The 27,659-nt window shown below is 40.8% G+C and overlaps 1 protein-coding gene across 14 annotated transcripts in view; it reads right to left on the bottom strand.

Moving 5' to 3' along the window:
- STXBP5L (syntaxin binding protein 5L) overlaps positions 1-27,659 on the bottom strand; it is a 441,073-nt gene that overhangs the window by 189,146 nt on the left and 224,268 nt on the right. For all 14 annotated transcript variants that reach the window (XM_073309811.1, XM_073309757.1, XM_073309702.1 and 11 more), the window contains one exon: positions 5,653-5,787. In XM_073309811.1, coding sequence (XP_073165912.1) covers positions 5,653-5,787 — 135 coding nt within the window. The remainder of the gene's footprint in view (positions 1-5,652; positions 5,788-27,659) is intronic.

Raw genomic sequence — 27,659 nt, 5'->3', positions numbered from 1 at the left:
GTAGATGTGCTCATAGGCCACCTAGCTCCACACAAAACAGCCAAGAGGAGCACCTCTTTCAAAACATTTAGCTCAGTGGTTAAGGTGGGATATAGGAGATCCCCTGATTGAAGCCCTCCCTCTGCCTGATAAGGTGAGTACCTTAGCCATGGGATATTCAAATGTGGGGAGCGCCCTCAATGTCTCCAGTTGAAGCTGTAGCATGTTTTTAAATTAAGGAGTCATTAGAGCAGGGGGACTGGACCCTTGGTCTCCAACCTCTCAGGTGAGGGCTCTAATTACCAGGCTATAGGGTCATTTTCTCTCTGTCTCTGGCCCAGTGAATATTTAGAGATCATAAATGCAAGAATCAGTGTGGTCTGGTCTGAGTTCCACAGGATGGGAGGCAATATTCTGCCAGTTGCACATGGATGTGGGTCCAGGCATCCACTAGCAATGAGGAGTTAAAAGAACTCCAAAGTTGCAAAATAATTTAAAAATCTGAGGCAGATGAGTCCATAATCCATAGCAATGTTTTAATTCTAGTATTAAGATACCTGCGATTTTTTATTAGTTAACTCTGCCAGATTTGAATACATGCACATGCACAAACCCCAGTCAATGCATAAGAATAAGATGAGAAGTTGACCCAGCCATTGCTATCTGGAATGCAATTATCTCATTCAGTTATAGTAAAGTAACACACTTATTTTCCCTGATGATTTCAGGGTCCTATTGCACTCTAGATGTTACCATTTTAGCAGGTCTTTAAGCCATTATTTAAATATATTATTTAATTCCCTTATGCAACACAATTCACCTGTCTCTTCTCCCTTAAAAGACAGAAGCTAGATTATCTATCTAATCTTCCTTCAGTCTAAAACGTTTCTATTTCATTTTCTCTCCAGTAAATATTCAGAAGGCTTCTCAATCTTTCAATTGCTACATGCATTTTGCTGTTTTTCTCAAAAACAGTTCCTAATTGCTCTTACCTCTTTTTCTAAGGTTCCCAGAAATATTGTACTTATTTCTGTTTATATATATTATTTCATTTTAGAAATGTGAAGATATTTATCAGGCTAAGGCACTAGCATTACTACCAATCCTGCATTCCTTATTCAGGAAATCTGACTTTCCTATTGGTATGAATGTACAATTAAGGATTAGACTGTGACTTCTTACCCACAGCCCTACCTGAGGAGAAGCATCGGACTGATTGTGCAATGATTTTTAATGAAGCTATAAACTTGGGGGTTGTGCCCCATGACTGGAGAATTGCTAACATAGTACCTATTTTTAAGAAAGGGAAAAAAAGTGCTCTGGGAAACTACAGGCATGTTCGTTTGACTTTAATGGCATGTAAGGTCTTGGGACAAATTTTGAAAGAGGAAAATAATTAAGGACATAGAAATAAATGGTAATTGGGATAAAATATAACATGATTTTTCAAAAGGTGTTTCATGCCAGACCAACCTGATCTCTTTCTTTGGCAGATAACTGATTTTTTGGACAACGGCTATGCAGTAGATCTAATTTACCTGGATTTCAGGAAGGCATTTGATACTCTTCCACATGGGAAACCATTAGTTAAATTGGAGAAGATGGGGATTAATATGAGAATTGAAAGTTGGGTAAGGAACTGGTTAAAGGGGAGACTACAGTGAGTCATACTGACACGTGAACTATGAGGGTGGAGGGGGACTGCTAGTGGAGTTCCTCAGGGTTCTGTTTTGGGACCAATCTTAGTTAACATTTTTATTAATGACCTTGGCACAAAAAGTGGGATTGTACTAATAAAATTTGCAGATGACACAAAGTTGGGAGGTATTGCCAATACAGAGGAGGACCGAAGTATAATACAAGAAGATCTGAATGATCTTGAAAACTGGAGTAATAGAAATTGAATGAAATTTAATAGTGTAAATTTCAAGGTCATGCACTTAGGAACTAACAACAAGAATTTTTGCTATAAGCCGGGGACTTACAGTTGGAAGTGACGGAGGAGGAGAAAGACCTGGGCATGTTGATTGATCACAGGATGACTATGTGATGGAGCCATCACAAAAGCTAATACAATCCTAGAATGCATAAGGTGAGATATTTCCTGTAGAATAGGGAAGTGTTATTACCATTATACAAGGCACTGGTGAGACCTCATCTGGAATACTGTCACAGTTCTAGTCTCCCATGTTTAAGAAGGATGAATTCAAACTGGAACAGGTGCAGAGAAGGGCTACTAGGATGATCTGAGGAATGACAAACCTACCTTATGAGAGGAGACTCAAAGAGTTTGGCTTGTTTGGCCTAACCAAGCTAAGGCTGAGGGGAGAAATGATTGCTCTTTATAAAAACATCAGAGGGATAAATACCAGGGTGGGAGATAGTTAAGTTAAGTGCCAATGCTGACACAAGAACAAATGGATATAAACTGATCATCAACAAATTTAGGCTTGAAATTAGACAAAGGTTTCTAACCATCAGAGGAATGAAGTTCTGGAACAGCCTTCCACAGGGAACAGTTCGGGCAAAAAACCTGACTGGCTTCAAGACAGAGCTTGATACATTTATGAAGGGGCTGGTAACGATGAGACTGCCTGCAATGGCATGTAGCCCACTTGTCACTGCTAGCAGCAAATACCTCCAACAGCTGGTGATGGGACACTAGATGGGGAGGGCTCTGAATCACCACAGAGAATTCTTTCCCAGGAGTCTGGCGGGTGGTGGGTCTTGCTGAGATGCTCATGGTCCAACTGACCGCCATATATGGGGTCAGGAAGGAATTTCCCCCAGATCATATTGGCAGAGACCCTTGGGACTTTTTGCCTTTCTCTGCAGCCTGAGGCACGGGTCACTTGCAGTTATAAACTAGTCAGACTAGATGATCATGATGGTCCCTTCTGGCCTTAAAGTCTATGAATCTATGAGAAAGGTGAAAGATCTGTCCCATCCCATAGGCAGCACCTGAGTCTTTTGTCTGGGGAGGATATGCCCAGGAGTGCCGGAAACGCCCTAGAAGCGGGGGGCCACCAGCTAAGTTCCCTCTAAGCTGCGTGGCTGCATAGCTGCACAGTTGCCCATTAAACCCCACGCAGGGGCTCAGGGCTGTGGCGAGGAGAGGCGCCCATCCCCGACAGCTCCAGCGTGGACCTGCAACGGCGGGGAGAAGCATCCCTCACTGCTGGCCCCAGTGCGGACCTGCCTCAGCCAAGGGAGAGGAGCCCCTCCCTCGGCCCAGCCCAGTCCAGCCCTGCCAGAGCTGCTATGGCCCGCAGCAGCTCGGGGCTGGGGGAAGTCATCTCTCCCCACCACAGCCCCGGGGCAGCCTACACCCCGAACCCCTCATCCCTGGTCCCAGCCCAGAACCCACACCCCCAGCCAGAGCCCTCATTCCCCCACACCCCAACCCTCTGCCCCAGCCCTGAGCCCCCTCCCACACTCCAAACCCCTTGGCCCACCCTCACCACATAAATTTTGTTACGTCACCAATATGAAGGTGATGTGTCACACATCACCTCCATACTGGTGCACGTAACACAATTAATTCCGCACATGAACGTAAAAAATTAGAGGGAACACTGGCCACCAGTGCCTGGATCACGGCCCTGCTCCCCGGCACCTCATCTCCTCCCATGGCCCCGCCCATGCTGTGCCCAACCCCAAAGCCCTGCCCCTCTCCACCTCTTTCCCCAAGGCCCCACCCACCACTCGCTCCTCTCCATCCACTCACGGCTGGCAAAAAGTGGGAGGGCACAGCCTTCCCACTTTTAAAATTGATGGGGCCACAGTTCCCTGACTCCTCCCCTGCCCATTCTACCGCCCCTGAAGATATAAAGCTAAGTTGCTCCAGCATCAGCACACAGGAGGAGGAGTCCTACAGCTGGGCCAGCCAGTGAGAGGCAGGACCTGTAGCATTCACCACCAATGGAGAAAGAGTCCTTTAGAGATTACAGCTTCTGCCTCTCGCTTTTTTCCTGCCTTAAAGGTGAGTGATGGTGGCGGAAAGGAGGTGGAGAGGAGTGAGCAGCACTCAGGAAAGGGGCAGGGCTATGGTCCAAGCACCGGTGGGCCCCTCCCACTTCTAGGGAGCTTTTGGCGCCCATGCTCTCAGGCTGCAAAGGCGGCGGCGGGCCGGTGCAGTGCGCCTCCAAGGCAGGGTTGACAAACAGGTTTCTACCAGACAGAGGATGTATGTTCACCTGCCTACATCGGTTCATATTAAATTAAGCATTGGAAGAAAAGATAATGCATACAAAGTCAACATGAGGAAATAAAGTCACCATGAAGTCAGCACACCAGGGAATAACCCTCAGGTGGTCATCCTGACCTCTGGAGACAAAATAATGAATTTTGGGGGATATAAGGAGCAGACAGAAGGACCCCTCTTGATCCTTCACCAAGATAGTGCTTTAGCATTCATAAAAGAGGGATGCCAGCCATGTTGGTTGGAGATGCTGGGAGATGAGAGAAACTACTTTAGACAAGGGTTTAACCTGTTTAGGGTAGATTCTGGGAAGCGTGTTATAATTTTGCTTTATATGTAACTTTTCTGTGTTTCATTATTATTCTTACTCACTATCTCTTAAATCTTAACCTTTGATAATAATCTTTTGATTGTTTTCACTATAGATGTGCTGTGATGTTATATAGGAAGTGATCCTCAGTTGAATCAAACAAGCTAATGTGTACACGGTCCTTTGGGGATAGAAAACCTGGTATTTCTGTGAGTAGCCAGTGACAGGAGCTTGATATCACAGGGGAATGCTTCAAAGGAGTTTGGGATTTGGGGTGCACCAATTGTTAACCTGCAAAGTGAGCGCTAACATTGTCCTGAGGAGATTGTTTGGGTGGCTAACAGGCTGGTGTTGTCAGGAAGATGACACCCAGTTAAGCACCAGCAAGGCTCCCTCTCTCACTGGAGATAGGGAGGGTAACAAATTGACCCCACAGTCCAGGGCACCCCAAGAATGCATCACACCCTCTCCCCATTTCACAAACTTCATAGGTAAACTGAGGTAACCTCTGAGGGGGATGGCATTTAGAAGCCGTAGCATCCATGGTCATGGACAATACATTCTGGCTATGACCTCCCCTACAACTTGGACCAGGGGGGAAAAATTCTCCAGCAAGCTGTGTAGTCCAATAGGCGCCATTCATCTTTTCAGGTTGTGGCCTTAATCTAGAGCCGTGGTTTTCAACTTGTGGTCCACAGACCACTTGGGATCTGCAGACTATGTTGAAGATTTCCAAAGGGGCCCACACCTCCATTTGAAATTTTTTTGGGATCCGCAAATGAAAATAAGTTGAAAACCACTGGGCTAGAGGATCTGGTGATCACATTTTGCCAATCCGTATGTTCAATGAAAAAGTTAGGTCCAGAGGATGTTTACTGAGTTTGTGGAATCCATGACTGTCTGTATTTTATTTAATATTTCAAGCAAATATATTTATTCGGTTAATGACATAGGGTCCCAAACAAATATCTCTTTTTAAACCAATATTTGATATCACTACAATATACCTAGAAACTGAATTTCCTTGAAAAATTCTCACAATGAATCACAATCAGTACTGCACCAAAATGTTCCTTAAAACAGGAGACTATAAAATCATTCTAGTGATTGGTCTGAAAAGAACGGCCAGCAATGTGAAAGTGATAGAAAAGTCCACACTTACAGTTCTATTGCCTTGTTCCACATGATAACGTATCCAGAAAGAATGAAGGACTCAATATTTACAATATGTGTATTTCCCCTCTCTGTTCCAACGTAGAGCCATTTACTTTGGAAAGGAAGATGGCAGTACGTAATCCTGTAAGGGAAAAAAATATCACACTTAAAGTTGTACCAACAATCATATTTTCAACAAGTTTTCTTTTGAAATAGTTGTCCCTTCCGTTTTCCTAAGGCCAGAGTAGCTTGGACACAGTTCCCAATATGTGATTGGTGGAGGTAGCACAGCCTGCGGTGCTGGCTCCTCCTTTTTTCCAGCTCATTCTACAGGTGTCCAAGCTCTTCCTAGTGGAGAAGCTGGGAACAAGGAGGAGGAGCCATTCTACCTACCTCTAATAGGGTCAGGAAATAGGAGCCATCTTAATGTGCTTCGTGCAATCCTGACTGGGAGGGGGTAGACACACGATTCATCTCTTTATGAGTATTTGGGCCACCCTATAAAAAAAAGTCTGAGAACCGTTGAGCTAGAGATTCTGATTTTCTTCTTTACAAAAAGTTTTTTTCCAGTTCAGTACACAGGCATTAATGAGACATGAGTATGTTTAATGTTTCGTACAAAGGAAACGTAACATTACTATTCACACAAAGAAGTGTTCACTTTATTAGCTCTTAATCAGTCGAGGGGGTATGGAGCTGATAAACCATTACCAAGTGCAGTCAAGCAGAGATATGATTCATACTCTCACTCCCACATTCATATCATTTTTATAGAATAGCCCAGTGCTATATCACTTAGGAAAAATCTCATGATGGTCTCTTGTGATAAGATACAATTTTCATAAAGATGATGAATGGAGAGAATCAATTTTTTGGACATTACAATATTTACATTACATTAAAAAGAGAATCCACATGAGAGATGTAGACTATTTGCAGCTCAAATCTAATTATATCTATACTGTCTACATAGACTGAAATGCTTATCTGATCCTACAGTATATTCTAGCACTCAGGAGGTTTGTCTTTATTAAAAGCACATACTTTGCCTGGTATGCAATACTTTATTACTTTATTATCTTTGTCATTCATTTGATTCCAAAAGAAAATATTTCTAGCTTTGAGATACAAGTTGGAGTTGATGGCTAAATTAGTATTTTTATCCTGAGTAATTTTTTTAAATGATGACATACACTATTTAAGAATATACATATTTCATTTATGTTTTTATGAAGTATCAATCTTTTTGCCCTGCTTTATAAGGGAATGACAGCTTCCTTCCAACAATCTTATTTTGTAAAATATGGTAAGGTTACTTAAGTCCTTTGTGGCTTAAAATATTTACAACCTCCTAAACTGAAGGAAGTGTTTCACTTGCAAACTAATTTCACTTATTTTTCTGCAGTTATGAGGAACACTTAGCAAGCTATATTCTTTTTCTCCTGACCCTGCACAGTACTTTGAATGACTCTGCAGTTTTAAGGCTGTATTATCATACAATCGAAACATTTTATGCAGAATACACTCAAATGAATAATTGTACTTCTTCCTTTTATATTGCTCCAGGTTTAAGGCAGCTAAGTAATGCAACCCTGAAATCCTCAGTCAAGGTGTTCATCCATGATTGGAGGGCCAGGACAAGGTCTATGCATCATTTCAGTCTTATTTTGATGATTCGAGCAAGATGTAGGCCTTGTTCCAGCCCCCTGCACAGGGATAAATTTTACCCTTACAGACTCAGTTATGTCAATGGCAAAGATCCCATTAACTTCTGTGGGAGCAGGTCTTTAGGGACAGATTTTTAAAATTGCTTCCAATTTTGCAAACACAGTTTAGCATCTGCAAAGAAAAGTGCCCACTACAGACATCTAAGTGAGAGTGAAATCAGGTAGTCTGACATTTAACAGGAGCATTTATATCTACAATTATTTGTAGGTGCAAAAATAGAGACAACTTTTTAAAATCAGACCTTTAGTGCAATTTTAGAAAGTATGTACATGTACTTATACTGTGTGTGTGTGTATATATATATATTTCACTTCTGTTTACTGTTTTGGCTTCATACAAAGATAGTGACGCAATTCAAAAAGTAATATAAAATTAAGTTAAGAGACGCTAAGGTAATTGTTTTGTTTATTGAATGATTTATTAAGCACCCATCTTCACACGAAAATTTAAATGAACAGCTAAATCACATGGACACAAACTCAGACAATGTCAACTTAAAAAAAAAATCTGAACAACCAATCATCTCTGCCTATTAGATGACAAAAATCCCTGCTGAACAGACGTGTCTGAGATTGAGGAAATGCTGTAACTTGGAAATCACAGTCCATCACCACTGGTCTGGTGCATCCATATACTGTGAGAGTTAAAGCTACAAGCTGTTCTGGGGACTTTGATGTAGTACTATCGGAAACAAATCACTTCAAAAATGGCATAAAAGCAGACCAAAGGAGCCCATCCTATTACTCTGAGTCTCTGCTGATACAGGGTCCATATAAGTTCCTTAGGGTCACTTAGCCAAATAAGGTCCTTTACAAGATTCATGAATGTCCATCAGACATTAGATTGCTACATTTGATACATTTTCAAACGCATCCAACTTCCTTTCTTCCTCTAGACCAGTGGTTTTCAACCTGTGGCTCATGGACCCCTGGGGGTCTGAGGACTATGCCTAAGATTTACAAAGGGGTTCGTGCCTCCATTAAAATTTTTTTAGGGGTCTGCAAATGAAAAAAGGTTGAAAATCACTGCTCTACATTAATGGTTTACCAAGGAGAAGACATGCTGAACCACCATGGCACTGATGCACTGGGTCAACAAAAAAGAAAACAACCTGAGATACAGGGTCCTTCACTTATTGGGACTGGAGCCCCAAAATGAACTAAAATATATAATGTGAAAGCATTGTTAGGCTTCCACACAACAAGCAAAGTTCTTTCAACATTCTAATGAACTGTCCTGTCTAGTGTAATCCAATTGCCTGAAGTGCATTACTTTTTTTTTGTGTGTTCTAAAAATTAAATGAAAACTCACTTTACAGTGTTATATTTGAAGTTCTAAATGTTATGGAATATATTAACTTCAATTCAAGGCTTACACACTGGAAACAAACCTCAGGTTCATAATGAAGAAATTTCATTTCAGCAAAACATTATCATTATGCAATGAGCTTGTAAAGATAGGTATAATGAACTGTGTTATAAAAACTATATTAAATAACATTAGAGAAGTAGATATCTATTTAACAGTGTTATAAGACAATTTAAAAGGGAACATTTTTGCTTTCTGAATGTGCCTTGTTGACACAGCTTTCAAAGGTTGTAAAAAATCAAAAAGTTGGTTTGTGTCCTATCTACCCTGGACTCTTGGTCTGTGTAGATCAAGGGTGGGCATCCTGTGGCTCCGGAGCCACATGCGACTCTTCAGAATTTAATATGTGGCTCCTTGTATAGGCACCGACTCCGGGGCTGGAGCTACAGGTGCCAACTTTCCAATGTGCCGGGGGGTGCTCGCTGCTCAACCCCTGGTTCTGCCATAGGCCCTGCCCCCACTCCACCCCTTTCTGCCCCCTCCCCTGAGCCTGCCATGCCCTCGCTCCTCCCGCCCCCCTCCCCCAGAGCCTCCTGCATGTCATAAAACAGCTGATTGGGAGGTGCGGGGAGGGAGAGGGAGGTGCTGATCTGCAGGGATGCCAGTGAGTGGGAGGCACTGGGAAGGGGGGAGAGGGAGGGAGAGAGCTGATGGGGGGCTGCTGATGTATTACTGTGCCAAAGAGCCAATGTACGTTGGTAAATTCTGGCTCCTTCTCAGGCTCAGATTGGCCACCCCGGTGTACATAACAGGGCAAAGCAAACCAGACAAATGTGTGATTTTCTAGCCAGATGTAGACCTGCCTAGTAAAACAGACTAGGGAGGATGAACACTGACTGAAAGGAGCTAGCCAACAAGTAATCCCAAAGCCACAATAAGCAGATAAGATAGAATAAGACAAACATAAGAAACAATGAAATACATGAAGGCAATGAAAAGACAGCTGGATTGTGTAAGTAGGAGGAGCTTAAAAAAAGATAGTGAAGGAGGTACCAATTAGAGTTTTAGCAGAATAAGTAAAAATGCAACAGTTAAAAGGATTTTGGGTCAGTGTATATGACAATATATTTAGAATAGAATATTAATAGATGAGGCAGTTTTAATAATCTGCACCTGAATCATGTTACAAGAAAAGGTATACAGGATGTGTGTTTAACAAAGGGGGTGTGGAGCAGCACAGGACTTACACCAGATTGGACCAGCATGGATCTGATGATAACAGAAACAGCCTACCTGCGCCCCAGGACTGGATCATTACGTTATCCTGCTCTATCTGCTTTACTTATGCTTTCTGCTTGATTGAGGTGGCAGTATATTGTCCTAAAACTTTCTTATTAAAGCTTCAAACTAGTTAGGGTTAGTAACTGGCATGGATTGTGTTTTTCATCCAACAAACTCTTACATATTGTGCTTCAGATTGTGAAAGAAAGGCATCCTCACATTACTCATACATCCCACAATCAGATGAAGATATATTTTGATGCCCGTGGAAGTAATCAAGGCCAACAGAGAAAAAATAGTGCTCATGATAATGAAAATAGGATCATGATGATTTTATGAAAATGTGAAACACTTTTGCCTATAACAATCTGCTTCATTAAGCAACATGAGCGAACTGGCAAAGAACTTGATCTTTTGAGGTGCTGAGAATCTGCTGAGCCCCAGTGTGACGAGTTGGATCACAGAAACCCCCTTGGGAACTGCCACCTGATGTGCTGAGACTACCTCTGAGCCTGTTTTCCCTGGCCATTTGGGACCTCAGTGCCCTGCCTGGTTGTGCCAGACATGCTAGCTTGCTACAAACGCAGACCCAGGTCTGAACCACATCCCCCAAAAGCTGCAGGCTTAACTGAAAACAGCTTAAGAAGAGTTCCTGTCTCTATCACTCAGTTACCCAACTCGCAATGGGGTCCAAACCCCAAATAAATCCATTTTACCCTGTATAAAGCTTATACAGGGTTTGCCCTGTATGTCACTGATAGAGAGGTATGCACAGCTGTTGGCCACCCCAGGTATTAGTACTTTCTCTGGGACAATTAATAAGTAAAAAGTGACTTTATTAAATACAAAAAGTAGGATTTAAGTGGTTCCAAGAAATAATAGACAGAACAAAGTGAATTACCAAGCAAAATAAAATAAAACACGCAAGTCTAAGCCTAGTTAAGTAAGAAAAAACTGAATACAGATAAAATCTCACCCTCAGAGATGTTTCAGTAAGCTTCTATCACAGACCGGATACCTTCCTAGTCTGGGCACAATCCTTTCCCCTGGTATAGTCCTTGTTCCAGCTCAGGTGGTAGCTAGGGGATTTCTCATGACTGCAGCCCCCTTTGTTCTCTTCCACCCCCTTATATATCTTTTGCATAAGGCGAGAATCCTTTATCCCTCTCTGGGTTCCCACTCCTCCTTCTAAATGGAACAGCACCAGGTTAAAGATGGATTTCAGTTCAGGTGACATGATCACGCACTGTAAGATTTCATTACCCACTTGCCAGCACACAGGTATACAGGAAGACTTACAAGTAAACAGAGCCATCTACAGTCAATTGTCCTAGTTGATGGAAGCCATCAAGATTCCAAACCATCATTAATGGCCCACACTTTGCATAATTACAATAGGCCCTCAGAGTTATATTTTATATTTCTAGTTTCAGATACAAGAATGATACATTCATACAAATAGGATGAACACATACAGTAGATTATAAGATTTATAATGATACCTTACAAGAGACCTTTTGCATGAAGCATATTCCAGTTACATTATATTCACACTCATTAGCATATTTTCTTAAAATCATATAGAGTGCAACGTCACGCCCGACAATTCCCACTAAAGTCAATGGGAATTGTAGGTGTTTAGCACATGCTCCACATTCCTTGGATCAGGTCCAAAGGTTGTACAACAGCTGAAATTGAATGTCATTCTCAATGGGCATTATTACGACAGTAAAAACCCATGGACCGAATGCGGGATATCTTGAAAGGAATTCCTATGCCTCTTATTCCAGTGCAATACGTTTTACTAGTCTTTCAAGGCATCCAAAACTGAATAGGGTGTTAAAATGGAATAAAAACAAGAAATGTCATATAAATTACAGATATCAAAAATACCTCAGGTTTTAATTTATTTATTGCTACATATAAGGCCAGATTCTTCTCTTATACTAACATAACTAGTGGAAAACCAATGTAACTATCAACTCAAATGGAAATACTTCTGATTTACACTAGTCTGAGGAAAGAATCAAGCCCAACATATACAACCTTGTCTAATATGTTTGCAAAACAGCTCAGATTTTTTCATTTGTAACCACTAAATTGGAAAAAAAATCTTGAAGGCATTGCCAGAATTCTAGAAGCAACATAGATGAAACAACAACATAACTTAAAAGAATACTATCAACAATTGCTTAAGCCAAAATTAAAACCTGTTTTAAAGAGAGATATACTTTACTGAGGAATAACTTCGTAATTTTAAGTATCTACAGAATTTTTTAAATAAATTCCTCCACTCCATCACTAAGAACTTTAACCAAAACATCTATTGCTTATTTGTAGACATACCCATATTTGTAAATGTCTTAGAATACTAGTCTACTGGTTAACATAAGGCTGTTTGAGTGCCTAAATTCATCTTTACATTAAACGTAAATTTAGAAAATACATGACTTTTAGAAAAGGTTAGAAAATGGTACGTATTTTCTACCAAAATAACCCCTGATCGAAATGAAAAATTTTCATTATTTTAAAAAAATATTGCAGAATTTTTTTGTGGACATTTTCCAGTTTCTTGGTTGCTTTTGATTTTCTATTTTTAATTAAAAAGCTGAACATTTTTGAAGGAAGCAAAACATTTCCATTAACACTTTCACTTAGAGAAAAGACAATATTTTGTCAAAAATATTTTTGAATTAAAAATGTTAACTAGCTTTTATTTATTTATTCATTTATTGAAATTGAAAAATGTAATTTCACTTGTTTTAAAAGACGACTAATTTTTTCTGATATATGTGTGCAAAGATGTGCTCTCTTGCCTACCCTCTCCCCAGTATACTAACACAAACTGTCAACATTAATGGGTCCTGATTGTTCTGATTGAACATTAAGGTGTGCAAGGAATGCACAAATGGATCCTAAAATTGTAATTTATCTTAAAAGTGGTGCACAGAAAAATGAGAAAATAGAATGATTGTCAAACTACAGCAGTAAAAAGAAGAATCGTCCTATAAAGTAATAAACACAAACATTAATTTGAATTATGTAAATGCAGAATAAGTGGGAGGGTGGGAAGAGAATAGTTAAGAGTTTTTTTTAAATTATTTTAAAGAAAACAATAAAAGAAAACTAAAAATTACAGTAGAGAGAAAAAATGGAAATAAACCTATGAAAGACTGGACAATACATTGTGTTTTCACTATGATAAATGCACAGTATGTGCTCATTGGTTATAAAAAATTTAATAGTTGAGCAGTGAAATATAGAGAGGATCAACTGTGTATTTTGATCAGCTGCTGTGATAAAGTGCATAAAAGAGACCTTGACATTATTTACATTGCAGACTTTTCTATTGAACTCATCACCTTAGTATCCGATCACTTCCTATACATTCAGGAATTAAGTTTCACTATACCATTGTAAGGTCTGTAAAAATAGGGGAGGTATTTTCAAAGCATTCTGTGAAGATGTTGGAAAATCAGATGAAATATTTGACCACTCAAGGGGTCTGAATACTCAGGGTTTAGCCGGATGGCCAGCCAGGGAATTTTCAAGATACCATTAAACATTCATGTCACAATATCAAAACTCTTCTGCTGCCCCACCTCCCATCCCAAGTCAATCACTTCAGCAGTCCTCATAATAAACACATATGGCTAGTGCGGGGTGAAATTTTTCAGACAACTTTTTTTTTTTTGCACCAAAAATGCATATTTGGGTCAACTGACACAAATTTACCAAATTGTTTTGGTAAAAAAAAAAAAAATCTGAAAAAAATTGTGACATTTCATTTTGACATTTTCAAAATTAATCATTTTGATTTTCCTATTTGAAATGATTTTTCGTTTTGACTTTTACTTCAACTTTATTTTAAAAAGCTTCAAAAACTCTAAAGAAATGTTTTTGTTTGACCCTCAATTTTTTTAGTTTTTCAGCTCACCGAAAAAAATCAAAACTTTTTTTTTCAGTTGACCTGACATTTTCTTTAAAATTTGGTCTGGCTAGTGAACCAAAAAAACCCACTTATTTGTCCAGCCCAATGTGTGTCTTACTGGATCAGTCCAACAATCTGACAACCTTGAATTCATAGAAAAGCATCATAAATAGGTATGGACAGGGGAATGGAATACTTGTGACCAACCTGTGTATAGGGATGTCCCTGCCAGATTCTGCTTTGTCTATGGAGCTATGCAAACCAGGCAGCATGGCAAATGCCCACTGCAAATGAGTCCATGCAACTGCTATTCTCTAGGGTTGTTGATTAATCACAGTTTGAATCTCATTGTTAAACAATAGAATACTAATTGAAATTATTAAATATTTTTGGATGTTTTTCTCCATTTTCATACATATTGATTTCAATTACAACGCAGAATACAAAGTGTACAGTGCTCACTTTTATATTATTTTTTATTACAAATATTTGCACTGTAAAAATGATAAACAAAAGAAACAGTATTTTTCAATTCACCTTATACAAGTATTGTAGTGGAATCTCTTTATTGTGAAACTGTAACTTACAAATGTAGATTTTTTTGTGGTTACATAACTGCACTCAAAAACAAAACAATGCAAAACTTTAGAGCCTACAAGTCCACTTAGTCCTACTTCTCGTTCAGCCAATCACTACGACAAACAAGTTGTTTACATTTACGAGAGATAATGCTGCCCACTTCTTGTTTACAATGTCACCAGAAAGTGAGAACAGGCGTTCGCATGGGACTTTTGACTTTCACCCCCCTGAGCCTGAAAGTTGCAGCGCTGTAAATTGCCAGTATAGACAAGCCCCTACTCTGCCTTGATGTTCATCTCCCCTTTGACGTGCACCGCAACTAGATAGGAAACTTTGCTCTGCTCTGCAGAACTTCATTTTCTTTCTGGAATAGGCCAACCATGGAAACTCTGGACAACATGCTGTCATGGCCAGAATCAGTTAGACTTTCATGGAAGCATAGGCGCTCAACCCCCCTGCTCTGCCCCAGGCCCCACCCCCACCCCCTCCCATCCTTGCTCCACCCCCACCCTTCCAAGTCTCCACCCCCACTCCACCTCTTCTCGCTCAGTTCAGCCCCCTCCCCTAAGCATACCCAATCCCTGCTCCTCCTGATTTCTCCCAGAGCCTTCTGCATGCCGCAAAACAGCTGACTGCGGCGGGTGGTAGGTGCTGGGAGGGAAGGAGAGGAGTTGATTAGCAGGGCCGCCAGCGGTCGGGAGGCACTGAGGGGAAGGGGAAAGCTGGTTGCCAGTGGGTGCTAAGCACCTACTAATTTTTTTCTGTGGGTGCTCCAGCCCTGGAGCACCCATAGAGTCAGTGCCTATGCATGGAAGGAACAGTTCCAGCCAGTAGAGAATTTGCACTCTCTCTGGCTCCTCTCTCCTCCTATCCAGGGGGAGGGACCTGGGGTGACCCCTCACAAACTGGGTGGTGAGGGGGAAATGGCTTTCTGCTCCCAAAGAAAGCTGCGCCTCTCATAAGACATTTGATAATGGAGTTGAAGTAGGAGACATAGACCTTTTCTTATGTCTTTAGCTTTATCGGCACAGCTCTCTCCTTGGAGCCAGCAGTGACATCAGACATTTAAATACCTCAGAAATGGAAATGGAGCTGAGGTGGGGAAACACTCCAAAAAGCAGACACAGCCCTGTTACATAACTGGAAATGAAACAAATTATTAAGCCAAATTGTAATTCAGAAATTTGTGTGGGCTCTTTATGTTGTGTGCAGTCAGTGAGGACCTACTGAACACCTGTACTACCTCTGACACCGCTAACATTGAAGAAATCTTTTGGATCCCTTGGGCACTTCTGAAAATGCTGTTTGGAAACTGATATCTGAGCCCATATCTTTGAACTACCCATATGGAATACCTGTCCTACTGGATGTTCAGAGCATGTAGGTGTGCTAAAAAAACAGCTCTGAAAATCCCCTCGGTGCTCAATTCGAACTTGACCACCTAGACTGTGCCAAAATAGCTATTTGCAGCCAGAGTCAGAATTAAGAATAGAAACCAGATCTCCTAAGTCCATGTCCTCTACATTAACTATATGACCAGATAGTGTGGTCACTGACTTTAGAAGTGAATGTAAGGCAGGTTCTGAGGGAGTTCTTTTATTTCTTTTGATGCCTCTCTGTTTTGCTGGTATAATAAGCTTTTTCTAATTGAGTTTCAATGGGGAGTTGACATTAATTTTTAAATTGTAGTGTCCATGTGAAGCGGAAATATGAAGAGAATGAGACAAAAGTTGTCTGTGGCAATGAGCAGATAATGAGGAGGTTGTTGCTTGAGCAGTTCATTAAAGAATAAATTAGCACTGAGTGATTCCAGAGTGAGCTCCAGCCACAACCAACCATCCTTATTTGATGAGAAATTTACAGCAACATGAAACAAAAGGGTGGTAGTCAGAAACAGAAAACACTGAGAAGTATCAGAGACTTCTCTAAACATCCAGATTAGATTAGATATAGACAGACATCATCTTCCTTGCCAAATGCAAACGGATGGACATCATACCAAAAGGACTGAAGGTAAAAAATCCATTACAATCTACAAACCACACAGACTATGCTGACAGCTTGTGCCACACACTCTCAAAGAAACTGTGGAATCACCTGATCAACATCCTCTACAGCAAACAGGGAAAGATTAAGAATGAGCTCTCAAAACTGGATACTCTCATAAAAAACCAACCTTCCACACAAACTTCCTCGTGGCTGGACTTTACAAAAACTAGACAAGCCATTTACAACACACACTTTGCTTCTCTACAAAAGAAAAAGGACACTAAACTATCTAAACTACTACATGCCACAAGGGGCCACAACAGTGGTTCCCTTAACCCACCCAGCAATATTGTTAATCTATCCAACTATACTCTTAGCCGAGCAGAAGAATCTGTCCTATCTCGGGGCCTCTCCCTCTGCCCCTCCACCCCCATGAACATGATACAGTTCTGTGGTGACCTAGAATCCTATTTTCGACGTCCTCGACTCAAGGAATATTTCCAACACACCTCTGAACAACACACTAATTCACAGAGACCTTCCTACCAACACTACAAAAAGAAGGATTCTGGGTGGACTCCTCCTGAAGTTCGAAACAACAGACTGGAATTATACATAGTGTGCTTCCGCCGACGTGCTCGGGCTGAAATTGTGGAAAAGCAGCATCACTTGCCCCATAACCTCAGCCGTGCAGAACACAATGCCATCCACAGCCTCAGAAACAACTCTGACATCATAATCAAAAAGGCTGACAAAGAAAGTGCTGTAGTCATCATGAATAGGTCGGAATATGAACAAGAGGCTGCTAGGCAGCTCTCTAACACCACTTTCTTCAAGCAAAAAGAAAAGGAGTACTTGTGGCACCTTAGAGACTAACCAATTTATTTGAGCATGAGCTTTCGTGAGCTACAGCTCACTTCATCGGATGCATACCGTGGAAACTGCAGCAGACTTTATATACACACAGAGAATATGAAACAATACCTCCTCCCACCCCAATGTCCTGCTGGTTATAGCTTATCTAAAGTGATCATCAAGTTGGGCCATTTCCAGCACAAATCCAGGTTTTTTCACCCTTACTCTGAAACCTTTCTTCAAGCAATTACCCTCTGATCCCACTGAGGGTTTCCAAAAGAAACTACAGCATTTGCTCAAGAAACTCCCTGAAAAAGCACAAGAACAAATCCGCACAGACACACCCCTGGAACCCTGACTAGGGGTATTCTATCTGCTACCCAAGATCCATAAACCTGGAAATCCTGGACGCCCCATCATCTAAGGCATTGGCATCCTGACAGCAGGATTGTCTGGCTATGTAGACTCCCTCCTCAGGCCCTACGCTATCAGCACTTCCAGCTATTTTCCGGACACCAATGACTTCCTGAGGAAACTACAATCCATTGGTGATCTTCCTGAAAATGCCATCCTAGCCACTATGGATGTAGAAACCCTCTACACCAACATTCCACACAAAGATGGACTACAAGCCGTCAAGAACACTATCCCCGATAATGTCACGGCAAACCTAGTGGCTGAACTTTGTGACTTTGTCCTCACCCATAACTATTTCACATTTGGGGACAATGTATACCTTCAAATCAGCAGCACTGCTATGGGTACCCGCATGGCCCCACAGTTTGCCAACATTTTTATGGCTGACTTAGAACAACGCTTCCTCAGCTCTTGCTCCCAAATTCCCCTACTCTACTCGCGCTAAACTGATGACATCTTCATCATCTGGACCCATGGGAAAGAAGCCCTTGAGGAATTCCACCATGATTTCAACAATTTCCATCCCACCATCAACCTCAGCCTGGACCAGTCCACACAAGAGATCCACTTCCTGGACACTACGGTGCTAATAAGCGATGGTCACATAAACACCACCCTATACTGGAAACCTACCGACCGCTATGTTTACCTACATGCCTCTAGCTTTCATCCAGACCACACCACACGATCCGTTGTCTACAGCCAAGCTCTACGATACAACCACATTTGCTCCAACCCCTCAGACAAACACCTACAAGATCTCTATCAAGCATTCTTACAACTACAATACCCACCTGCTGAAGAGAAGAAACAGACTGACAGAGCTAGAAGAGTACCCAGAAGTTACCTACTACAGGACAGGCCCAACAAAGAAAGTAACAGAACGCCACTAGCCATCACCTTCAGCCCCCAACTAAAACTTCTCCAACGCATCATCAAGGATCTACAACCAATCCTGAAGGATGACCCATCACTCTCACAGATCTTGGGAGACAGGCCAGTCCTTGCTTATAGACAGCCCCCCAACCTGAAGCAAATACTCACCAGCAACCACACACCACACAACAAAAACACTAATCCAGGAACCTATCCTTGCAACAAAGCCTGTTGCCAACTGTGTCCACATATCTATTCAGGGGACACCATCATAGGGCCTAATCACATCAGCCACGCTATCAGGGGCTCGTTCACCTGCACATCTACCAATGTGATATATGCCAGCATGTGCCAGCAATGCCCCTCTGCCATGTACATTGGCCAAACTGGACAGTCTCTACGTAAAAGAATAAATGGACACAAATCAGACGTCAAGTATTATAACATTCAAAAACCAGTCGGAGAACACTTCAATCTCTTTGGTCACTTGATTACAGACCTAAAAGTGGCAATTCTTCAACAAAAAAACTTCAAAAACAGACTCCAACGAGAGACTGCTGAATTGGAATTAATTTGCAGACTGGATACAACTAACTTAGGCTTGAATAAAGACTGGGAGTGGATGGGTCATTACACAAAGTAAAACTATATCCCCATGTTTATTCCCCACCCCCACCCCGCCTACTGTTCCTCAGAGGTTCTCGTCAACTGCTGGAAATGGCCCACCTTGATTATCTCTACAAAAGGTTCCCACTGCCTCCGCTCTCCTGCTGGTAATAGCTCACCTTACCTGATCACTCTTGTTACAGTTTGTATGGTAACACCCATTGTTTTATGTTCTCTGTGTATATGAAATCTCCCCACTGTATTTTCCACTACATGCATCTGATGAAGTGAGCTGTAGCTCACGAAAGCTTATGTTCAAATAAATTTGTTAGTCTCTAAAGTGCCACAAGTACTCCTTTTCTTTTTCCAGATTAGTATTGTTACCCTGAAAGATGTTAATGACTGCCATCAATTGGCTCTTTGATCTACAGACAATCAGAGACCTGATTAAAGCCAATGGGTGTGCTAAACTACTTTCAGGCTCAATGGAAGAAGCAGTTAAGCCCCTTTGTGTAGTGATAGCTGGAAACAATAGGAGGCTACCACCCAAGACACATGGCAAAGCTAGAGCAAAACTCTATGTTTACACACAGCACTTTCATCGGTAACATTTTGGCAGTCAGGGGTGTGAAAAAAAACACACCTCAGACTGGACAAAAGTTTTACTGACAAAGTGCCAGAGTGGACAGTGCTATATCGGTAGGAGATACTCTCCCGCTGACAAAGCTACCGCGCTTCATTGGGGGTGGTTTTACTTTGTCGGCAGAAGAGCTCTCTCCTGCTGAGAAAGAGCGGCTACACTGCGTACCTTACAGCAGCACTCCTGTAGCGGCACAGCTGTGCTGCTGCCAAGTGCGCAGTATAGACAGCCTAAATTGTGTGGTCTGAGTGGTTTCCATGGGACTGGTTGCAAATGCTAGGGCTAGAAGATTGTGTAGCAAGCAGTGTGTTTTAGAGAAGAAAGCCAGCTGACAGTAAGAGAAGCAGTTGTGAATGTGACCCTGAGAGGGAGCAGAGAGACCAGCGCTCTTTGGGCACAGAACTCACTGGAGAGGCATGCTTGAGATATTTGAATAAGGAAACTACCTGTTATTCTGTGTTACTACTACACTGGGGGAAACAGGACTTTCTGTACATTCTTTCTTCGGATTGCAAATAAGATTGCACCAAAGAAGTAACTGACTCATATAGCCAGTTTCTCCTTCTAATAGAAACAAACCTGCCAGGCTCTAAATACTGCCAGCCCACTTGGGCCAAAGAGACAATGGTATCTTCCATCTCGGTGCTAGTGTGCCATTAAGATAGACATGAAGTAAGAGGATAACTCCAGCCAGCTTGCACTGTCTGTGGCACAGGAAAGGAGCTGTAACTGTATGAAGCATTTGATGTAGTTATCTCTGTTGGCCTCAGAGGTTTGGTAAAAGAAAATGTGGAGGGAGAAAGACAAAATTGTCCTGGATGGTCAGAGTATTCTGCTAGGGTGGAGGAGAAAAAGCAGTGTTATAATAAAGTGCACCAATTGTCTGATGGCTGTAAAAGAAGGACTACTTTTCTTTAATCAAAATCAGTAGTGCAGATCTGCTCCCTGTGTATATCATTGTTGAACCTTCTGACTTTAGTAATGATTTTCTTTTTAGTGCTTTTTACTCCTACTAGTCCAACAGAACCCATATGTCACTGTGCATCATCCACACGCTTGTTTACCAAATTTCCATCAGTTATACCTGTGCAAATGATGGATGCACAGGTATCACTGTGGCCCTAATCTGGCCTTCAGGACCTTTAATTGGGATAATGACATATAAGAAGGAAGGAATTCAGCATGACTCTGGCTGGCAGTTAGGAAAACATCTTTCACGCTGTAAACTCAGTAAATTTGATCTGGAGTGCCTGAAAGGCAGCAAATTTCTGTTTATACAGAGGTTCATTTCAACAATAGAACTTCACTTTAAAGCAGGTTATATGAATAATTATCTACAGTAAAATGCAGAATGTTGATCTGCTGGATATTTCTATATTTCAAGTAGGGATTTATGCCAGTTGTTCATGTCTGTGTTCAGAAAAACAGATCTCCAAAAACAGGCCAATAGGGGAGACATTTGTGCAATATCTTTATAACAAAGCAAATTTTCATTTCCAAGTCTTACCACTTTTGAGATGCAAGGTGAGGAAAACATTTCAAAATTTTCTAAAACGTTAATTATTCAAATTCCGGGATCTCAGAATTGGCAGAACCAATTCAGATCAAATGTGAATTAAAAAAAAAATTTCCTGTCTCCCCCACCCTAGAATCACAGGCCCATCTGGAATCAGAAAGAATAATTCCTGAAAGGGGTCAAATTTCCAATGTATAACGAAAGATAGTTATTATAACCTTAAATATGGAATGGCTGGCAGCTGTCCACAATAAATGTACAATCAGTAACTACAGGACCAGAGGAATAAATTAAGGTTAAAGAGCAACATAAGCATGCCAGAATTTGGAATGGAGTTAAGAAAGGTTGGGGGAGGAGGGGCTTGGTTCTTTTTTGCACAGATCTGTAAACTCAGATTACTACACACGTAACTTAATATTTCTTCAAACAAATTTGAGAAAAAAAAATCAAATGTCTGAATTAGAGTTACTAGTAAACTTGGCAGACTGCAAATGAACAGAACTTGCTCTAGAGACTGACCATTTTTCTTCAGCTGTGTTTGAGTAGGAATACAGTGATTTGATTTTAATTTAAATTTGTGGGGGAAAAAAAGATTATTATTAATGTGAGATTTTCTTCTTACACTGTGAGTGAACACTGATTTTTTGGAAGAACTTCAGCAGCCTTGTACACAGGCTACTGCGATACATAATTAACACGGCTGAGAGGATAACAAAAGCCTGTAGTATAGCAGAGCCAAGAAGAGTAGACTGGGACTATTGAACATAGAAGGGAGGGTTAAAGACAATAGTGTTCTGAAGACATTTTTTCTGAAACTTTAGCATTCCTCCAAATTTTCATGCTGAGGATTATGCAGACTACTCAAAATCTCCCTTTCATTGTGAGAAGTCTTTAGAAGTAAAAGTTATATCAGGGTTAATAACTGGGTGAAGAACATGTAATGAACAAATTATTCTTTGAATTTAGCTCTATTTTTCTGTCATGAATCATCCATGAATGGAGAGTGCTTTTTAGGAAGTTGCTCACTGTTTATATTTGTTCAATGAATCAGCTGTGCAAATAAATTTAGCCCATTAATCGTTCATGAACTGTCACTACAAGCATTTACTATTCACACTGTGAAACTAGTCACCTACGCCATATGGTATTGTTTCTGTTTCCTGAGCGAATGACCTGAACTTTATAAACAGGAGTGCTTTGACTATCTTAGGGACATGGTGGTCCATGGAAGGAAGCAGCTTCAACAGAGAGAATGAAACCCATTCCACCCACATAAAGACTAAGCATTCAGGCTCCCTGTGGGTGGAATGTAGGAGCCGCTGGGGTGCTAACACCCACCACTGCTCCAGTGCCGTGCCAGGGTGAGAAACGGCTTCACATTTCTTTGCTAGAGCCTCAGGCCTTGTACACTACCACACATTACTGTACATACTTGATAAATTCATGAACAAATTCCCCTTGTCTCCATTTTATGCCATTGTAACACCAACCATTCACCAGTTGTTAACTGCACATTATATTCACTGCTATTTGACTAATAGATTCCAAGGCCACAAGGGACCATTGTGATCATCTAGTCTGACCTCCAGTATAACACAGGCCATAGGACTTCCTTGAGTTAATTCCTGTGCACTACAGCATATCTTTTAGAAAAACATCCAACCTTGATTTCAAAATTGCTAGTCATGGAGAATCCACCACAACCCTTGGTAAATTGTTCCAAAGGTTAATTACTCTCACTTGTTAAAAATGTACATCTTATTTTGAGTCTGTTTACCTACCTTTAACTTCCAGCCATTGGATCGTGTTATACTTTTGTCTGCTACATTGCAAAGAGTGCATTCACGTACCCTTGTCTGTCTCATCGTATTAACTGCATCGGTGCCAGGTCTTTGGCCAGGAATTTCCAGGAAAACTCACTTCCTGCTGTATTAAGTGTCAAGCTCTAAACATAACCATATTTCATAAATCTGCCAAGTACATTTATTGAATGTACACTTATTTTCTTGTGTTACATTTCATCACACCTACTGTCAATCATTCTCAAACAATTAGTAGTTGCATATGTGTGTTCAGTTCCTATTGTAAATCTATCTGTACATGTTGTTCTATTAATTTCCTCTGTGCAGGACCACAAGTGAGAGAGGACTAGGTTGAACTGTCTCATGTGTGTCCAACTGCATAAAGCTTTTCTTCTCTTTCCACGAGTACAGAAGTGTAGCCAGGATTAGAGTTGGTCAGAAAAATTTCAATGGAACAGTTTTTTGTTGGAATTTGTCAAGATTGAAGCGTTCTGCAGACACGGTTCAGTTTAGAAAAAGTTCCTCCAGAAACTGGAGAGATTTCCAATGGGGTCCTGGGGCAATCCACAAGGCAGTCCTACTCTGGAGCCTGGACTCTGGAAGCCCTGTGGCCCCAGCCCCTGAACAATCCACCTAGTGGTCTGCCAGAAAATGGAAATCTGCTTGGCTTCTCTGGTGGACTGCTGGGAAGCTTGGGTTTCGAGTGTCCTGGGCTTTGAGGCAGCCCACCATGTGAACTGCCCCATGGTTTCCAGGGTCTGTGGCTCCAGGGAAGTCTGTTAGGCAGACTGCCCCAAACCTGAGTTTAAAATTTTTTGCATTTTGTTCAGAATTAGAGTAAAGCCAAATTTCAAAATAGAAAAATCATCCAGAAAACGGAGTATGTTGCACCACCCAGCTCTAGTCAGGCTCCATACAGTGTGGGGAAATGTACCTTTCAGAGGCTCTGGCAAGAGCCATTTGGAATTGGTTTTTATGTTATGCAGATGCTCATGTTAAGCAATGCTGATCAATTAGAACTCAAGACACTGAATTAAGCAGACCTCTGTCAGACTCCTTTGCGCTGTGTGCTCACTGAACACCACATACAGATGAACTGTCAGAAAAAGCAACATGCCAAGAGATATTGCTTGTTTCTGAATTTCTGTAGATAAACTGGCTCTCTGAAAACAACTAGATTGTAGGAACTTATTTTTTCCAGGCACACCAAACTCTAACATTATAAATACGAACCTTCCCCCCAACCCCAACCTAATTCATTTTGATAAAGTGAAGGTTTTCTATCATATTAAAGAAGAAACCATTCAATCAGCACCAAATAATGTATTTTCTAAATCACTCTCTCTTCCTGCAAGTCATTTCACTTTACATCAAAGCTTCCATCTTTTTATTTATTTTGGCCACAGAGTTCTCTTGTGAATTACTGTAAGTCTAAACTCCGGGACATAAACCCCTTGGGATCCTATAACAATGATTCAGAAAAATAATTCTGAAGCATAATGGACATTTTGAAAGAGCTGACACCTTCCCATTGGGCTAGGTTTTTTGTTTTAAAGACTTCTTAAAGAATCACAAATTATTATGGGGTACTTTCAAGACGGGACTAACAACCACGTAGTCCAAAAAGACAGAGAGCCAAAGAAAGCAAACACAAAAAGATAGCCATTACCAAAAAATCACAGACATGGTGTGTAGGAATTCTATGTATGTACCTTCTCCCAATAATGTGTAGCTCTGATATGTAGAAGTTAGCCTTAGCTTACTGATGAGCAGTATACATTTTATCTGCAAAAAAAGATTGGAACTGTGATACTTAGAGAATAGTCACCTTAACTGTAAAATGAAATATATACAAATAAAATGAGATACAATAAATACTTCTAAAAAACCACCACCAAAAGCTTAGCATAAGTATCCTATAACATTTGTATATTTACTGTATCTAAAAATAAAAGTCTGCATGTAAGATATACAGTAGAATGGAATTCTGACACAGAATTCTATTTTCAATCCAAACACATCCTAGATATCAGCCAGTACTCTTTCCAACATTTATGAAAGGGTGGTATGTAATTAAAATATTTGTATTCACAAAATAGTGCTCTTTGGAAAAAAAAGTTGAAAGTATCAATATTTTATTTTACTATGCTTGCAACTGCATTTTAGGAAAAATAGGCTGGATTTCTTAAAATACTGCTGCTGAAGACTATGAATATTAGTTTGTGCTGACAAAGTAAGAATTTATGTCGCTGTCCTCCTGTAACTTATTTAGTCTTGTCAATTGGCTGGATGCCCCGTGCTGTTTTCAAAGCTTATCAGGTGTAAACGCCTCTTGAACTATGTTCTTTACCTGACACGCTGTACCTAAAAATAGTACAAAAATGTGAACAAGGAATCTGAAAAGCAGTTTAAAAATGTTTTGTTAGACTTTGAAACCTCCATGTGAATATATAAGAGGTGTGAGAAGAACTTCTTAAATATCATATAATCTGTTGCAAGACTTGGTACCAAGATTTTCAAAAGTGACTACATATTTTTCGGTATCGACCTGGGAACAACTTTAAAGGGTCCTGATTTTCAAAAAGTGCTGATTACCCAACCATTCTGAAGAATGAGATATTTTTACTAAAAAGAAATCATTCATGTATGTATTTTCAATATCCTCTTAACAGACATTTGTATTTGCACAAGAACACACTTCCTTTTAAAACAGTTGTTCCTTCTTCCAATTTCTACTCACAATTCTGCATTTGTGACATGCATCTGTTGCACTGGAAATTACATAGATGTCACAAATTTGGCACTGTAAAGTCTCTGAGAGATGAAATAAGAAGGTTAGATGGGCACAGACCGAACAAGCCACTGTTTAGACAAAAACCAGGAGTAAATTGATATATCTATTTCTCCCCTGAAAATGTATTTGTATTTTTAATAGTAATATCTTGAACACTTTAAAAAACCTTTCTATTTGTAAATAATTTTGTGCACGTACACATAAACACACAATTTGTCATATCAGGTTGGACCACTGATGCATCCAATCTGCTGTCCTGCCTCTTGAAGGGGCAACAGCGGATGCTTCAGAGGAAGTCAAACAACTTTATCTGCAATGTTTTCAGTCCCTCGTTTTTTCACTAAAAGGGATCTTTGATGAAAACGGGCCACACCTTTCTTCAAAGGTTCTTGTGGGAGTGCTAGGCAGATGAAATTATTCTATAATGCCACAGCCTAAAGATCAATGCCTAAGGACTTTGGTTGGTGGTCCTGTTTTAACCTGTGTTACCTCAAGTTAGCTTGCAATCTCTTAGCTAACATGATGGCAAAAGGTAGTCCATCGTCTCCTCAAACATTTGTTCTAAGACACAAATGCTGGTGGTTTACCTCACAAGGAACAAACACTGAGGGAGTGACTAGAATGGCATTTACAAATGTGTTATGTGACAAAGTTCCTCCTCTACCTTGGTGGGTCTTGTGCTTACTGGCGGATTTGCTCGCTTTGGAGCTTCACGGCAGCCCTCAGCTTGGCCGTTTTTCTGAACCCACAGTCCATGTCGACGACTCCTGTGATGATAATGCTTGTACACCTCAGTCCTCCAACAGCCTGCTTTCTCACTCTCAGCTCCTAGTGCCTCTTGCTCCCAGCTCCTCACACGCACACCACAAACTGAAGTGAGCTCCTTTTTAAAACCCAGGTGCCCTCATTAGCCTCCCTTAATTGATTCTAGCAGCTTCTTGATTGGCTGCAGGTGTTCTAATCAGCCTGTCTTAATTGTCTCCAGAAAGTTCCTGATTGTTCTGGAACCTTCCCTGTTACCTTACCCAGGGAAAAGGGACCTACTTATCCTAGGGCTAATATATCTGCCTTCTATTATTCTCCTGTAGCCATCTGACCTGACCCTATCACAGTTAGTTAATGTAAATTAATTTACAATCAGTTACTTCAGGTTAAAACAGGACTACAAATCACAGTCTAGACAAACTGTCAAACAGAGTGTGAAGTAGAAAATACATGGGGGGGGTCTTATTAGAGTAAATCCATAAGCCTGGAGACTACAAAGTTCAAGCAACAGCTCCTTTTATAAAATATCTTATTTTATTTAGTATTTGGAACAACACAAGGTTAAGATATATACTTCGTAAGTTCACCCAGACCATAAGATATGCAGCAACCCCCTTGTCTTCCGTTTCTTTTAATTCAACTATGACAGCTCCTCATTCTTTCACCTGATCATGCTGTAGCTCCACAAACAATAGTATGTCCAATGTGCAGGTACCATCCAATTTTCCATATGTTCAAAAATATGATCACACAAGTCCTACCCACAAATAACGCCACTGGGTCCCTGGAGCAGCAATCCAACATCGCTGCACATGGCACTACTGGGGATCCAAAAGGTCAGCACTCTGAAGAGATGGTTATTCTCCTGTCCCCCACACTCCATGAAGATAACTTGCAAGAGCTTATTTTATCTCCAGCTCAACAGGA

This window comes from Lepidochelys kempii, chromosome 1 (genome assembly GCF_965140265.1).
Source record: "Lepidochelys kempii isolate rLepKem1 chromosome 1, rLepKem1.hap2, whole genome shotgun sequence".
In the NCBI taxonomy this organism is placed as follows: Eukaryota; Metazoa; Chordata; order Testudines; family Cheloniidae; genus Lepidochelys; species Lepidochelys kempii.
This window is presented reverse-complemented; position numbering and strand designations above follow the sequence as displayed.